The 14,460-nt window shown below is 34.6% G+C and overlaps 1 protein-coding gene across 4 annotated transcripts in view; it reads left to right on the top strand.

Annotated features, from left to right (window-relative positions):
- DPP10 (dipeptidyl peptidase like 10) overlaps positions 1-14,460 on the top strand; it is an 802,065-nt gene that overhangs the window by 784,676 nt on the left and 2,929 nt on the right. For all 4 annotated transcript variants that reach the window (XM_058548842.1, XM_058548839.1, XM_058548841.1 and 1 more), the window contains 3 exons: positions 10,394-10,493; positions 10,747-10,805; positions 10,918-10,990. In XM_058548842.1, coding sequence (XP_058404825.1) covers positions 10,394-10,493; positions 10,747-10,805; positions 10,918-10,990 — 232 coding nt within the window. The remainder of the gene's footprint in view (positions 1-10,393; positions 10,494-10,746; positions 10,806-10,917; positions 10,991-14,460) is intronic.

The raw sequence follows: 14,460 nt of genomic DNA, 5'->3' as shown, positions 1-14,460 counted from the left end.
AGACAAAAGAGAAAAACAGAGACTACCTCTGGGAGGAAAAGGGATCAAGATCAAAACCAAGAGTACTCTACCAAATTTAAACCAAGAGTCACTAAAAGCCCAAGAAACTAGTTTCCCAAATATTTTCTCCTGCCAATCTAAATTTAGAAAGAGAAAAAATTTTCACCCTTTCCTTCTACCAGACTTCGCAGTTAGAGATTCCGGGAGGCTGACATGGTAAGAAGTCTTACCTTTTTGCCGGCTTTTGTCAGGCGTTCCCGTATCTCATCATCTGCAGTAGTCCAGGGAGAAGGCAGGTCTTCCAGCCAGAGAAGGCAACTTGCCAGCCAGTGTGGCTCCTGGCTGGCTCGCCAAAACTGTCGGGGGAAGAGGGATAATCTCCCTCTGCCCTTTCCCTTAAGGTTCTTCTGGCAGGCCAAATAATCAACAAGACAGGTTAGCAGGAGAAAATAATACCAAGTTTAATAACATGTATACATGGGAGAAAGCAGGGACACTGCGTTTTTCAACACAATAGCAGAAATTCTCGTCTTAAATATCATTTTCAGCCAGTGACAAAGGAGGATTTTGGGGGTGGGGGGAGTCAGTTACAGGAGATTACCACTAAAGCACAGTAAACAAGAGTAAGGTTTATTATGTAGCTCAAGGCCTCACCTTCCACATTGACAAGTCACTAGAAATGAGCTCATCCCCCTCTCTTCTCCAAACAGAGAAGGAGATACCTTTACAAATGGAGATTTCCCTTATAAATGTAAATGATTGTCTGGCAACTCTTCGCAGGGTCATCCAGAGAATGGGGCCAGAGAGACAGAACTTCTGATAAGAGGGGCTTGTTGGTGCCTTTCCTATTGTAACATTTACCCTACGTTATCTTTACAGCCATCATGATAGATCTATTCCAGGAAGGAGCTACCATGTCAAATTCTTTAGGCAGTTAGTGGGGGAGGTCAAATGTCCTCAGAGAAAACAACCAAGGTAAAGAGATAGATTTCAGGGTGGCCAAATCCCGATCTCCCACGACATGAAATAACTGGTAATTTGACTGGGGCATAAATGTTAGTGGTGTACACTGACGAGTAGGTACACGAGAAACTACTTAACAAATGAGTAAAATAAAAATCAGCATAAATCACTACCATTCTCCTCCTACTTCAGATATCTGCAGCGCACCATGTCTTTGTTGTAATTATTTCTTGTTGTCAATAGTATTCAACAGATCAATAAAAATATTTGGGAACAATGCTCATCCAACATAAATGCAAGCAAATAAATAAATGAAAGTCCATAATTAGTGATAAAAATATTATTGAAAAAATGAAAATATCTAAGAAAGTGATCATTCCAAAGAAGTGGAAACTAGATACATTACAAAAGTGCGTATAGTGAAATCTTGTCACATGTTGCAGCATGGATGAACCTTTAGGATATTGTGCTTGGTGAAGTAAGCCAGTCGCAGAGGGACAAATACTGTGTAATTTCACTTCTATGAGGTGTCTATAGTGGTCAAGTTCATGGAAACAGAGTGGAATGGTAATTGCTAGGGCCTGGGGCAGGGGGAAAGAAGATATTTCATGGGTATAGACTTTCAGATTCACAAGATGAAAAAGTTCTGCAGATCAGTTTCACAACAATGTGAATACACTTGACACTACTGAACTGTACACTTAAACGTGGTTAAGATAGTAAATTTTATGTTGTGTGTTTTTTACCACAAAAAAAGTGCGTATGGTGGAGCACATTTTATTCCTTAATGGTCCTGATAACAATTTACAAAGGACTCAGGGCTTATGTATTTCAGTGCTCTACCTACTGTACACACAAATATGCATAAAGGACCAAATGAGTTATACAAACATTCGTTACTGTGGAAATTTGGAAGATTCAGAAGGTTGTAAAAAGCCTCATGGAGAAAGTGGAACATGAAGTGGATGGTGAAAATCATTCAGCGAGTAGAAAGCAAGGAGAATACTCTCATGTAAATGCCGTTTCAGTAAGGGGAGCATGTTTAGAGATAAATATGATACAGTGAAGGGAAGATACAGTGAAATAAAGTCACTGTAGTTAAGGTTCACATAAGGGAATGATAGACAATAAGACTGGGAGGAAGGCTGGGCACAGACCTTAAAGGGTCCTCCATATTAACTAGGAAATTTGGATGTTAGACTAAAAATATGGGAAAATAAAACTCTAAGCCTCATATTTAGAAGTTCAAAATCTCATGTTTATCATTGTATTGGGGGCTGATGAGCCTCAGGGCAACTGACTCTGGCAATCTAAATATAAACAGACTGACAAAGGATATAAACAAATGAAGACATAAATGGATTTATTTTAAGTGGGAAAAAATATTCCATTTCAATTAAACAAATATGCATATCTGTGAGTGAATTTTAAATTAGAAAGTGGCTTTCTGAGTATACAAAGAATGCTATTAGCTTTATGACTCAGTAGGTCTTGTAATGTTTTTTTCTTGAAATGTTTCCTTTTAGTATCAAATTAGTTTCTGCTAAACTGGTAAAATGGGCTTGGGACTAATGTTCCTGCTTTTTCTATTGTCTGGAAGAGCTTCTTTAGAATTGGACTTAGATTGTAAAGGTATCTGGAGCTCTTGCTTTCTTTGTTGGAAAAATTTTAATTAATGTTTAAACGTATTTAATCAATGCACAGCTATTAAGATTTTTTCCATTTCTTCTGGAGTCAGTTTTAGTACTTTGAAAAGGATTTTTTCCATATCATATATTTTTTAAGAATATTTTCAAAGCGTAACATATAATGTCCTATTATTGTATGTTGAATCATTCCACTGGTGGTGGTAATGTCTCATTTTGACTCCCGGTATGACTTATGAGGGCTCTTCTCCTTTGGCTGGAGCACTCTCTTGCCCTTGGTTGCACACGTGCTCTCTCTTGATGCTCTCTCTGCTGTCTCCCTTCCATCCCTCCGTCCCTCCATCCCTCCCTCTTTTTTAATGAACTGTATTTTGGCTTAGTTCTTCTCTGTTTATCTTTGTTTTGTATTTTGCTAATTTCTACTCTTACCATTATTTTATTCTTCTACTTTTTAAATTTGTTTTAATTCTTAAGTTAAATGTCTAGCTTATTAATTTTTAGCATTCTTCCTTTCAAATGTAAGCATTTGTTATAAAATCTCTTTGAAATACTCCCTTAGGTACTTCACCCTATTACTTGTATGTAGTACTTCTTAAAAACTTATAAGTACTTCTCGATTTCCAAGATAAGTCTATGCCCTCTGAATTATTTTTATTCAAAATAAAATAAAAATTTTTTTGGTAGTTTTCTGTTATTGACTTTGATTAGAGCAGAGTTGTGGTGAGAGAATTGGCCACAGAAATCCTTTGAATTGAATAACAGAAATCCTTTGAAATATCAGTTGATTTATGACCAAGGAAGGCCATACTTTGTAAAACTTTCATATGTGCTTAAAAGGTTGTGTTATATACATGTTCATTTAGTCAAACTGTTCATTGTGGTATTCAAATCATAAATTTACTTATTGATTTATTTTGTCTCTAATTTCCAAGAGAGGCAGATTAAAAATCCCGTTATAATGGTGAATTCTTCTATTTCTCTTTGTTAGGTTAATATTTGCTCTGTGTATTTTAGGGCTATTTATATTTAGGCCCTCCAAGTTCAGAATTATTATATCTTCTGGGTGAACTGAATCTCTTATTGTTTTGCACTGATCCAGTTTTTATCTCTATTAATTTTTTTTGCATTAGAGATGACGGTTTTTTGATATTAAAATAACAGCACCAGCATTCTTTTGATTAGTACACGCTTGTTTTTCACTTTTCCATCTTATTATTTCCAAATCTTGTCCTCGTGTTTTGGGTATGCCCCTTTAAAGAGAAGAAAGGTGAATATTTTTTATTTTTTGCCAATTTCTATATTTTAATTGAAGTCTGTATCCATTTATATTAATTGTGATTACTGACATATTTAAATGTTATTGTTTTCATTATTTGTGACTATCTTATTTTTTCTATTTTTCCTTCTTTCTTCCATTCAATTTGATTGAGTTGTTTTTTGTTTTCTTTCCCTTTTTTCCTTTTTGTAAATATATTTTTTGTTTTGTTCATTTATATTTCTGAACAGTATTTCATTGTGTGACTACCAAATAATTTGTTTAGCCACTTACCTATTGTTGAACATTTGTGTTGTTTTTAATTTTTGCTTATTATGAGTAAAGTTGGTATAAACATTTGTGTGCAAGTTTTTGAGTAGAAATATATTTTCATTTTTCTTGGTAAAAATCTAGGAGTAAAATTGTTAGATTGTATGATAAGTCCATGTTTACTTTTACAAGGAATTGCCAAACTTTTTCCAAAGTAGTTATATCATTTTATTTTACCAACAGCAATGTATGAGAGTTCCAGGTGCCCTACTTCCTCACCGAAGACTTAGTATTATCAGTCTTTTTAATTTAAACCGTTTTAATGGGTGAATAGAGGTAGTCATTTTATTTTCATTTTCAGTTCACTGATGATTAATGATATTGAGCATTTTTTCATGTGTTTATTGCCATTCATATATATATATATATACGCGTACATATATATTCATACATATATACATGTACATATATATTCATACATATATACATTTTTAACACAACTGATTTATTGATCATTCAGGTTGTGCAACAGAGACTTTCATATTAAGGCTTGCTAAATCACAGGAAGCATGTTATAACCACAAACCTATTCCTCCCTTTTCTTTCATTTTTTAAATTGAGATATAATTAAAAAACTGCAAATCATCCTTGTATTATATCTTGAAATGAGATAGAAGTTCTTCCATCTTGTTCTTTTTCAGAGTTGTTTTATCTCATCTAGATGCATTGTATTTCTTTGTAAATTTTAGACTCAACTTTTGTAATTTCTACAAAATAGCCCATAGAGATTTTTGTGGGAATTGTGCTGAATCTGTAGATCACATGGAGAGAATTGACATCTAAGAAATATTGAATCTTTCACATTTGTATTAAGATATTTTTCTTTGGTGTTCTATAGTTTCTCCAATATGTGTATAGTTAGGGATATCTTTTTATTAATCATATATGAATTTTGATGGGTTCTCTGAATCTGTGATTTATTGTCTTCCATCACAATTGGAATTTTATCTATGGAAATTCTTTTAGGCTCATACTGCATTTGCATTTTTGTATTTTGTTTTGTTTTGCTTTTAATCACACAGGTATGGTACAACCGGTCTGCAAACCCCAGTGTGGACTTATGGCTCAAATTTTCAGTCAAGATTAATTTTTTTTATTAGCTCTGTAAAAGTTCGTGACAGGAAGAAAAAACAAAAACATTTTCACCAATCCTTTTTGTGCAGTATATTCATTTCTTGTCGTCTTTAGATAGCCCTTTAGAGGTCTAGCTTTGTGCAGTCTCTTTTTAGACCCACTGTGTGGAATCTATGCATTTTGTATTCCCCATCCACTGAAGGAGCCATCATAGCAGAAAGCTAGAATCACTTGCATTTGAAAAAAACCCAGGCTTTATGCTTGTTTATCTCTCCAGTTTCCAGTTTTCAGTTTATGTCTGGCCTCTGTGGATTCATTATCTTTGTACCAGTTTAGTATTGTATTTAAAAGTATTTTTAGTTGTAGTTTTAGTTGTTCTCTTTCTTTTGTTTTTAAACCACCACTTTGTATTTACGTTTTTGTTTTTGCTTAGTTTTATTTTTGTTTTCAGTTGAGGAGTCAACTGGATTATCAGTTTCGTGAACTGCTAGGCATGGAATTGCCACACATGTTTTCACAATCAGTGAGGCTAAAGCAGGGCTACCTTGTAAGACTCCAGGCTGAGTTAGAATTCAAAGTGAAAAGTGTTATGATTCATTTGAGATATTCCCTCTGGGAAAAGAAGGATGAATGGCAGCACTATAGCCGGGAATTGACCATCTCTGATCAACTTCTTTTCTTTACATTCATCAATATTTGATTGAATTTCCAGTTCCTGCTTTTTCTCCTTTTGGTCTCAAATTCATCCTGTTTTTTATGGTCTACATATCTATATCCACAGGTACATCTACATCTACGTCTGTCTAGCTAACTAACTCGTTTCATCCATTATAATTGACTTTGCCAGGAGAAACTAAATTTGCTTAGAAGTGCTGAGGTACATTGCACTGTTGGTCTCCATGAAGCTGAAAGAGTGAACTCCAAGAAACTGGCCAATACTTTTTGTGTTGTCCATTATTTATTCTAGCTTAATCTTTCAGAACTTAGAAAACAATTCTAATCTATGCTCTCTGACCCTGGAAGCTGATTAAGGAATAGAATGATAGTATTTCTAAGAATGCTTTTTCTGTCAAATAATACAAATTTGTAGACAATACTACCTGTTTTACACTTATTGAAATGATAGGCCTATGAACACCAGGAAAGCACTGATTAAATGAATGTATGACCTTTTTAAATTATCACATGGATACTAGAGGAAAATAGAAGAGAGGAACTACAGTTAGCATAGAAGACAACTTTTGACCTTTTATATCCAATTTCCTTCCAATATTTCACAGGTATTCTACAAGTAAACAAGATTTTTTTAAAAAATAAGATAAATTCATTAAAAGTTTATAAGTAATTTTAAAATTCTTTGCAAATGGAAATGACATAACAATTGTAATGAATGAAAAAGTCTGATCACTGAGAAACCAGTGAAATCACGGCACAATTGAAACAGAGTAGCCTATGCTAACTATTGACTCTTTTTTATCTAAATCAAATAAAAAATATCCTGTAATTGAATACAGAGTTAACATGATGACCCCCAGTTTTTGGCATCTTCCTCATAGTTATGAGTTGTTTTGAAAATTAAAATCCCCATCTTTATATCTAGCTAGAACTTATATCTCATTTCTACCCTCTTCTGGAATAATTTTCCAAGAAATTTTTCATGATCTACTCTTACATTCAGTGAATAATTATGAAATAATAGAGAGGAAGGTGAGCAATTAAAATTTAATTTATTCTAATTCCTGCCAGTGTTGATTTTCTTTTAAAAATAGAAGTTATTTCTCTGAAATAAATCAAATTAAAGCAGCATTTTGGATTAGGTTTTTAAATGCTGTAGAGAATTTTATTCAACAGCTTTCACTATCATTAAGTCTTAAAGAGTATTTAGCTTCATTAATCCTAAATTTTCACATTAAAAAAAAATGGTAAAATACAACTCCTGCGCAGCAGCAATGATTTATAACCCTAGCTTCACTTTAGAATCATATGGAGAGCTCCACAGCCCATTCTCCACAGATTGATTGAATTGTTTTTGTGGGCACTGATGTATGTTTTTAAAGCTCCACTGGTCTAGGGAATGCTGGCCGAAGCTAGGAAGATGTTCTGGTAGGTATCTTTATTATAGTATTATGCTATAAAAGCTTGCTATTTAAAATGTAGACCAGCATCATAGGCCTTCTCTGGGAGTTTGTTAAAAGTACAAAATCTTGGGGCCCACCCCAGATCTACTGAATTAGAATATGCATTTTAACAACATTCCCAAGTGGTTTGAATGAACGTTCAACTTGAGAAGCACAGTTTTAGGATCTGCCTCTCCTTTGGAAGGCACCATTCTTCTTGGTTCCTGGAGATAATCAGACTGAGAATCATGTGAAACTGAGGTAAAAAACATTTTACCAATAATACCAATTTATTAATTTATATTATTTAAGTGTGACATACAGTTTTTCCGTGGATTGGAATATTCAACTATTCTCTCAAAGTAGTCAGGTTATATAAACAAACAAATCATAATCAGTTGAAAGTTTGCTTGGTCATGGTGGAATTAGAACCGGAAAAGTTATCAACCAAGATGTACATCAACTAAAATGCATTTCTCACCATGGGAATAGTAGTGCCCAATGGGAACTATTTGAAACCTCTTGGCTGGAACACCTTGATCTCATCTCCCCAACAGAGAACTAGAAATAATACGCTAGAAAAGCTCCCTCTAGGGACAGAACTTTCAAGGGCATTCTCCACTTTTGCTTTATAACAGTTATTTATTTGCTTGCTTTGCATGACTCATCCTACCACTTCATACTTCTGAAGGGAAGCACAATATGCCAGCCCAGAATATGCTAGTTTGGTATAAGGATTATTTTGAACTGATTATTTTAAGAAAGAGCAGACACAGGGGAAGCTTTGAAAACATAGATGTTACTCTTTTGTAAGGGACATTTACATTTATAAAAGAAAACTCCATTTGTTTCTCTCTCTGTACCTCTGTACCAAGAAGAGAAGAATGACTCTAAATCATAAGAAACTCATCAGTGGAGAGGGCACTGACTTAAATTTGTATAACAAACCCCCTTGTTTATGGTTCTTTTTCTGGTAACCTCTCATAACTGTCCTCCCTCTAACATCTTTCTTTGTCTTTAACTGAACATGGTATTTAATGTGGTGGCTTGGGTCATTTCAGGGAATTACTCAGTTTACCAGGGTATCTTCCGTGTGTGTGAGGTATACATGTTAATAAACTTCTGTTTATTTTTCTCTTGTTAATCTGTCTTTTACTACAAGGCATCTCAGCCAAGAACACAGAAGGGTAGAAGGAAATTATTTTTCCTCCCCTCCACTTCTTTCTTTAGAAGTGTTAACAAATTTAAGCCTGTTCCTTTCAAATTTTTCTGACCTAGGGCTATTTTTGTCTCTCCCGAAGAGACGAGCAAAGGCACTCTGTGGTGGCTTAACTCTATAAAGGGTAATTTTCTTTCCATCAGTTCCTAATTGTTGGAGAAGCTTTGTTCAAGCTTCTGGGTACTAGCTAAATATTCCAGTACAAAATTGGCATAAGTAGGAGAGGAAAAATAATTTTCCCTTCACCCTTCTGAGTTCTTGGCTGAGACTCCCTATAGTAGACGGATTAACAAGAAAAACCAACAGAAGTTTATTGACGTGTATACCTCATGTATAAGCGAGAGATACTCAGGGAAACTGAGTAACTCTCTGAAGTGGCTTAGAATTCAAGATTAAATTCCATTTTAATAGGGAAAACAAAGAGGAATGTAGGCCTTTTAGGAGAGAGTAAATGGTTGTTGGGAAAGATGAATGGGACCTTTGAAGAATAGATGGGAGATACAATTTGTGACAAAGTTTGTCTGCATGTGGTGTTGACTTCTAGTCTCTTCTCCTGTGACAAGAGTCAATCTTTCCTGGTTGACGCAATTCCTGGGGAGGGGATCTATGGCAACTGAGTTCCTTTTGGAAGATTTGTCTTTAGACAAATAAGGGGAATTCAGAGAAAGCATCTCCCTGCATTTGCTGTATTTCAAGTGCCTGCAGCTCAAAATAATCAATATGCCAAAGTGGCTTATTTTAGGGTGGCATATTCTGCTACTCTTCACATATGTTCTCTCAGCCACATCAGTAATGTCTGATGGCATTTTGGACTTCCATGTACCAATTTTTAAATGATGCTTCAAATAAACATAAATGAAATTTTGTATTTCTCATCTCAAGAGTTTAGTGAGAATAACAGATTCCTATAGCACTGAACCTCACTAGAATCATCTGGAAGTCTTTCAAATGTAGACCTCATTGTGAACCAATTGCATCAGAATTTCTGGGGCTAAGATCTGAGTGTTAATATTTTTTAATATCTCTCAGGATACTCTGATGTCTAGCAAGCTGAAGGGCACAGCTAAATATTAATTTCTACAATGAATGGATAACTCAGTAGGTCATTCCCTGAGCCTTGTATTACTATAATTGTTAAAATTTCCTCTGGAAGTTTTCTGGTCAGCTTGTAGGCTTCAAAAGAAAACTGACACTTTGACTTATTTTTTAAGAATTTATAATTAAATTAGTTTGAAAACATTGCAAGAGGATATTTAAAAATTAAATTTAAACAATAATCCAGCTCATCTAACTAGCAACATTATTTATCATATTCCCATATCCTGCAAATATTTAGTTATGTTGAATTGAAAACAGAATCCATATTTGTGATGATAGATTTTAAATATTTAATTCTCCTTTCCCAATTCTACGTAATCATTATTAAATGTTTTATTAAATATATATATGTAATTTTCCTAAAATGATATATAATTTAATAAGTGCTGTATTTCTGTAGCTTCAAATTATTTGTGGCTGTTTGCAGATACACTGTATGAAATCATAGAGCAAATATTTGACACGGTGATATTTAATTAATTTTATATTTTACCTAAAGTTATTAAAATAGCTTGTTATATAAAAATTTAAACAACTCTTCAACATTTTCATCTGTACAAAGTGATCTTAGTGTATTCTTTGCTCAAACCTGGGACATGATGAGACATTCTGATATGCATATTACCAAACAGTGATCAAAAGCTAAAAATATCTCCAAGAATAATTGATACAAATTTTTTTATTTTGCCAGGGGTATGGTGGCTATATTGCAGGAATGATTTTAAAATCAGATGAAAAGCTTTTTAAATGTGGATCAGTGATTGCACCCATCACAGACTTGAAGTTGTATGGTGAGTACTTCCTATAGACTGACCTAATATAATATATTGATTTGTAGAGAAGAAAATGCCAATGCAGAGGAGGTCAACTGAGCTCATTTATCATGTGTTATCGGAGATGTTTTCCCCTGTTTATCATCTCCCTGATTCAATCAATTTTACTGGAGCATGACAGTTAAATGTGAAATGTGGAAATTAAATAATGGAATATGCTACTCCAATGGTTTTTAGTTTATTCTTAAATTTCTGCTTTCTTGGGTCACAGCCTCAGCTTTCTCTGAAAGATACCTTGGTATGCCATCTAAAGAAGAAAGCACATACCAGGTAACTAATTTAAAAATAATGAAGAAAAAAGAATATTTTTGTTCTAAAAATGCAGTCAAAATGCACATACAGGTAGATCTATATATTCAGATTTTTGTGTTTTCCTTTATAGGCATCCAGTGTGCTACATAATGTTCATGGCTTAAAAGAAGGAAATATATTAATAATTCATGGGACTGCCGACAGTAAGTATTATATTTGCTGCTGCTGATTAATGGGGTCTGATGTTGAACAAAGGGGTACATCCAAGGACCTGCTGAGGAAGAGAGCAAGAACAGTGGCACAAAGAAGACAATGCATGATGGGAAGTGGGAAGAAGGAAGTCAGGACTAAGAGGAGAGGGAATTATAAGCCTCAATGGCAGCAGTGTCCAATAAAATTTTCTGGGGTGATGGAAATGTTCTTGGTGTTAAACACAGTAGCCACTGGCCACATGTGGCTCTTAAGCACTTGGAATGTGTTTAGTATGACTGAGAAACTGAATTTTTTATTTCATTAAATACTTTTAATTAATTTAAATTTAAATACCCACTTGTGGCTAGTGACTGCTACTACGATGCTCTTCGGCATGCCTCAAATGGAAAATAACCTGGAAAACAATAGGACAGCAGAAAGGTGCCAGCCCTGAGATGAAATTCTGATGAGATTACCCACTTAAATTAAAACAAAAACTTTTAAAAAAGCACTTTCATATCACCTCTAGTTTTTTCATCACTTTAAATGTTGGACATGGATGTGACTGATATTACTAGTAATAAATAATATCATTTTATATTCACATGAAGTGTTCAGGGCTCAGAGAATTTATATTTTTTTTATTATTCTATGTGAAACTTTATAACAGAGGGCTGAGTATTTATAGCCTCATTCACAGATGACAAAAATCAGTTTCAAGGAGGAAACTGATTTATCCAAGGCTACCTGGCAAGTGAGCGAAGAGAGTGAAAGCCTTGAATCAATATTTCCTACATCTTGAAGTTGTTTTTGTTGGTCCACCCTGCCCTGCCTCAGTATTTTTACCCCATTTTACAAAGACTATAACTAAAGAGATCTTACAGCAAAGATCATACCAGGTCTTGAATTTAACTTTCTAGCATGTCAGGCCATGGCTAAATTAGAGCTCAGATCAATATTGATATATAGGTAAATGGGGAGAAGAGAAAAATCTTCCTTAGGTGGAATTCCAAATAATTTATGTAGATATTCCCCCTCTAGGAGGCAAAACTTACCTCTCCTCCCTTCCCCTGTAGAGTGGGTTGCAAGTGACAGGTCATGTTGCTAGGATGCTCCCTTGATACGATTTCATGAGTGGCACTCTATGGCTATGGTCTTAGCCCAGAATCCCATAACCCCAGTCTAACCATGAGAAAAATATCAGACACACCCCAATGAGGAACATTCTACCAAATACCTGACCAGTACTCCTCAGAACTGTCAAGGTCATCAAAAACAAAGAAAGTCTGAAAAATTCTCATAGACCAAAAGAAGTTAAGGAGACATGATGTCTAAATGTTTCTTAGTTGTCGGGCCAGCCCTGATGGCCTGATAGTTTGAGTTCGGCTCACTCCGCTTTGGTGGCCTAGGTTCAGATCCTGGGCACAGAACCACACCACTCGTCTATCAGTAGCCATGCTGTGGTGGTGGCTCACATAGAAGAACTAGAGGGACTTTCAACTAGAATATACAACTATGTACTGGGGCTTTGGGGAAGAAAAGAAAAGAGAGAGAGAAAGATTGGCAACAGATGTTAGCTCAGGGCGAATCTTTCCCAGCAAAAAAAAAAAAGGTAAATGCTTTTTAGTTGTGACCAATGTACAATAATAGCGTAAGATGCTAACGAGAGGGAAAACTGGGTAAGGGATATAGAGGAACTTTCCATACTGTCTTTGCAAGTTTTCTGAAAATCTAAAACCATTACAAAATTTTCAAAAAGACTTAGATGATACAATACCTGTGTTGGGTGAAACATGATGAAAGAGAGCATAAACATTTTAAAGGACATTACAATTTTGTTCTAAGGTATTAAGATCTTACATGTATATTAAAGTAATAACATTAAGTAGCAATTATTTAGTACTGATTATATGTCAGAAAATGTGCCAAAAGCTTTTAATTTTATATTATCTGTTTTTCACAAAAATACTGTGCAGTAGGTATTATTATTATTGCTCTTCTTATTTAGCAGATTGGGAAAGTAAATATTATGAAATTTATATAACTTGCGGAAAAAGACATAAATGTTGATTTGTAGAAAGGGGATTTGAATTCAGCATCGAGGCCCTTATTCACTGTGCTCTGAAGCTTTAATTGTGGGAAGAAATTATGTTCGAGGTTAAACTGTTTTATGTCTAGCCATCACCCTAGAATATATTAGTGCTATTCAAATTTCTCTGTCAATATATTGTAGCTATTAAGGCAAATCATATTGTTCCTATCTGACTCACTCAGTGATGGGCCTGGCTTCACCCACTTGATCAGAGGTTCAGCACTTGTCACTTCAGATCACAGGAAGCACACTTGTGTGTTTGCACGTACACACACACCACACATCCCATATGGGACTGGTGGATTATAGGTGCTCAATCAATGACACTATAATATTACCATTATTAATATTATCTTCCAAAATTATCAGCAAATCAGTTCACTTTAATGTCCTTGTTTAATTTTAGGAAGGGGACAATGGCAAATATCAATAGAGTTTGTACTAGAAACTAAACAGTAAAAAACCCAGCTGGAAAATCTAGTTATATATTTGTCTTTTCAGCTATATCCATGCAGAGAAATGATGGGATTCTTTTCAAATTTTTTCCTACAATAAACAAATGAGTTATAAAAGGGATCATTTGCCTCATTCATTGCCTCTATTAACTAGCATTTCTAATGGCTTAAATTTACAGAGCAATTTGTAACTTATTTAAAGAGGATCTGGTAATTTTGCCATTAAGTACAATAGGAAGATGTTGAAAAAGATCTTGGGTGGATTTTAAAAAGATTTGAATAATCATTTGGAATCTCTTATTGTCTGCTATGTAGTAGGACTAATCAGTATCATAGAATTACAGCAATGAACAAGCTTAAATTATTGATAAGGCTGCCCTAGTTTTATAAAGACAGTTTAAAAAAGTTAGCTTAAAAGTTATTTACAGAAATTTGAATATGCACATGGATAGGAATGAATAGCCCAGGCAGCATATGAGCAAAGAGCTATACAAAGAGATCTGAGTGATTTGTCCAAATCCTCACAGTTAGTTAGGACCAATGCTGTCACCCAGCCCCGGTCTACCATGCTGCTTCTTTCAGAGTTTTGGATCTTAGGTTCAGGCAGAAGCAGGCTAGAAGGAAACAGGGGAAACGTATGATCCACATTAAATATTTAGCCCTTGAAAAATGAGATTGTACTCTATTTTCTCAACGTGGGGTATTCTTTTCTAATTCAAAATAAAACAGAACACCAGTATCTATCTGAGACCAGGCCCTAGTAATCCTCAGAAATGAATATAAAGCTGGTTTGCTGTGTTACTATCCAGACAGGTATTCACTATGTTACAATTGTTATAATGGTATAAAATATGTGAATGAGAAACGATAAATGATAACCAGTAAAGTAAATCTGAATACCATCGTGTGTAATAAATAAAGCCTTAGTAGTACT

The sequence above is a fragment of the Diceros bicornis genome, chromosome 10, assembly GCF_020826845.1.
Source record: "Diceros bicornis minor isolate mBicDic1 chromosome 10, mDicBic1.mat.cur, whole genome shotgun sequence".
Classification (NCBI taxonomy): domain Eukaryota; kingdom Metazoa; phylum Chordata; class Mammalia; order Perissodactyla; family Rhinocerotidae; genus Diceros; species Diceros bicornis.
The sequence above is the reverse complement of the archived record's forward strand: the minus strand, read 5'-3'. Positions and strand labels throughout refer to the sequence as shown.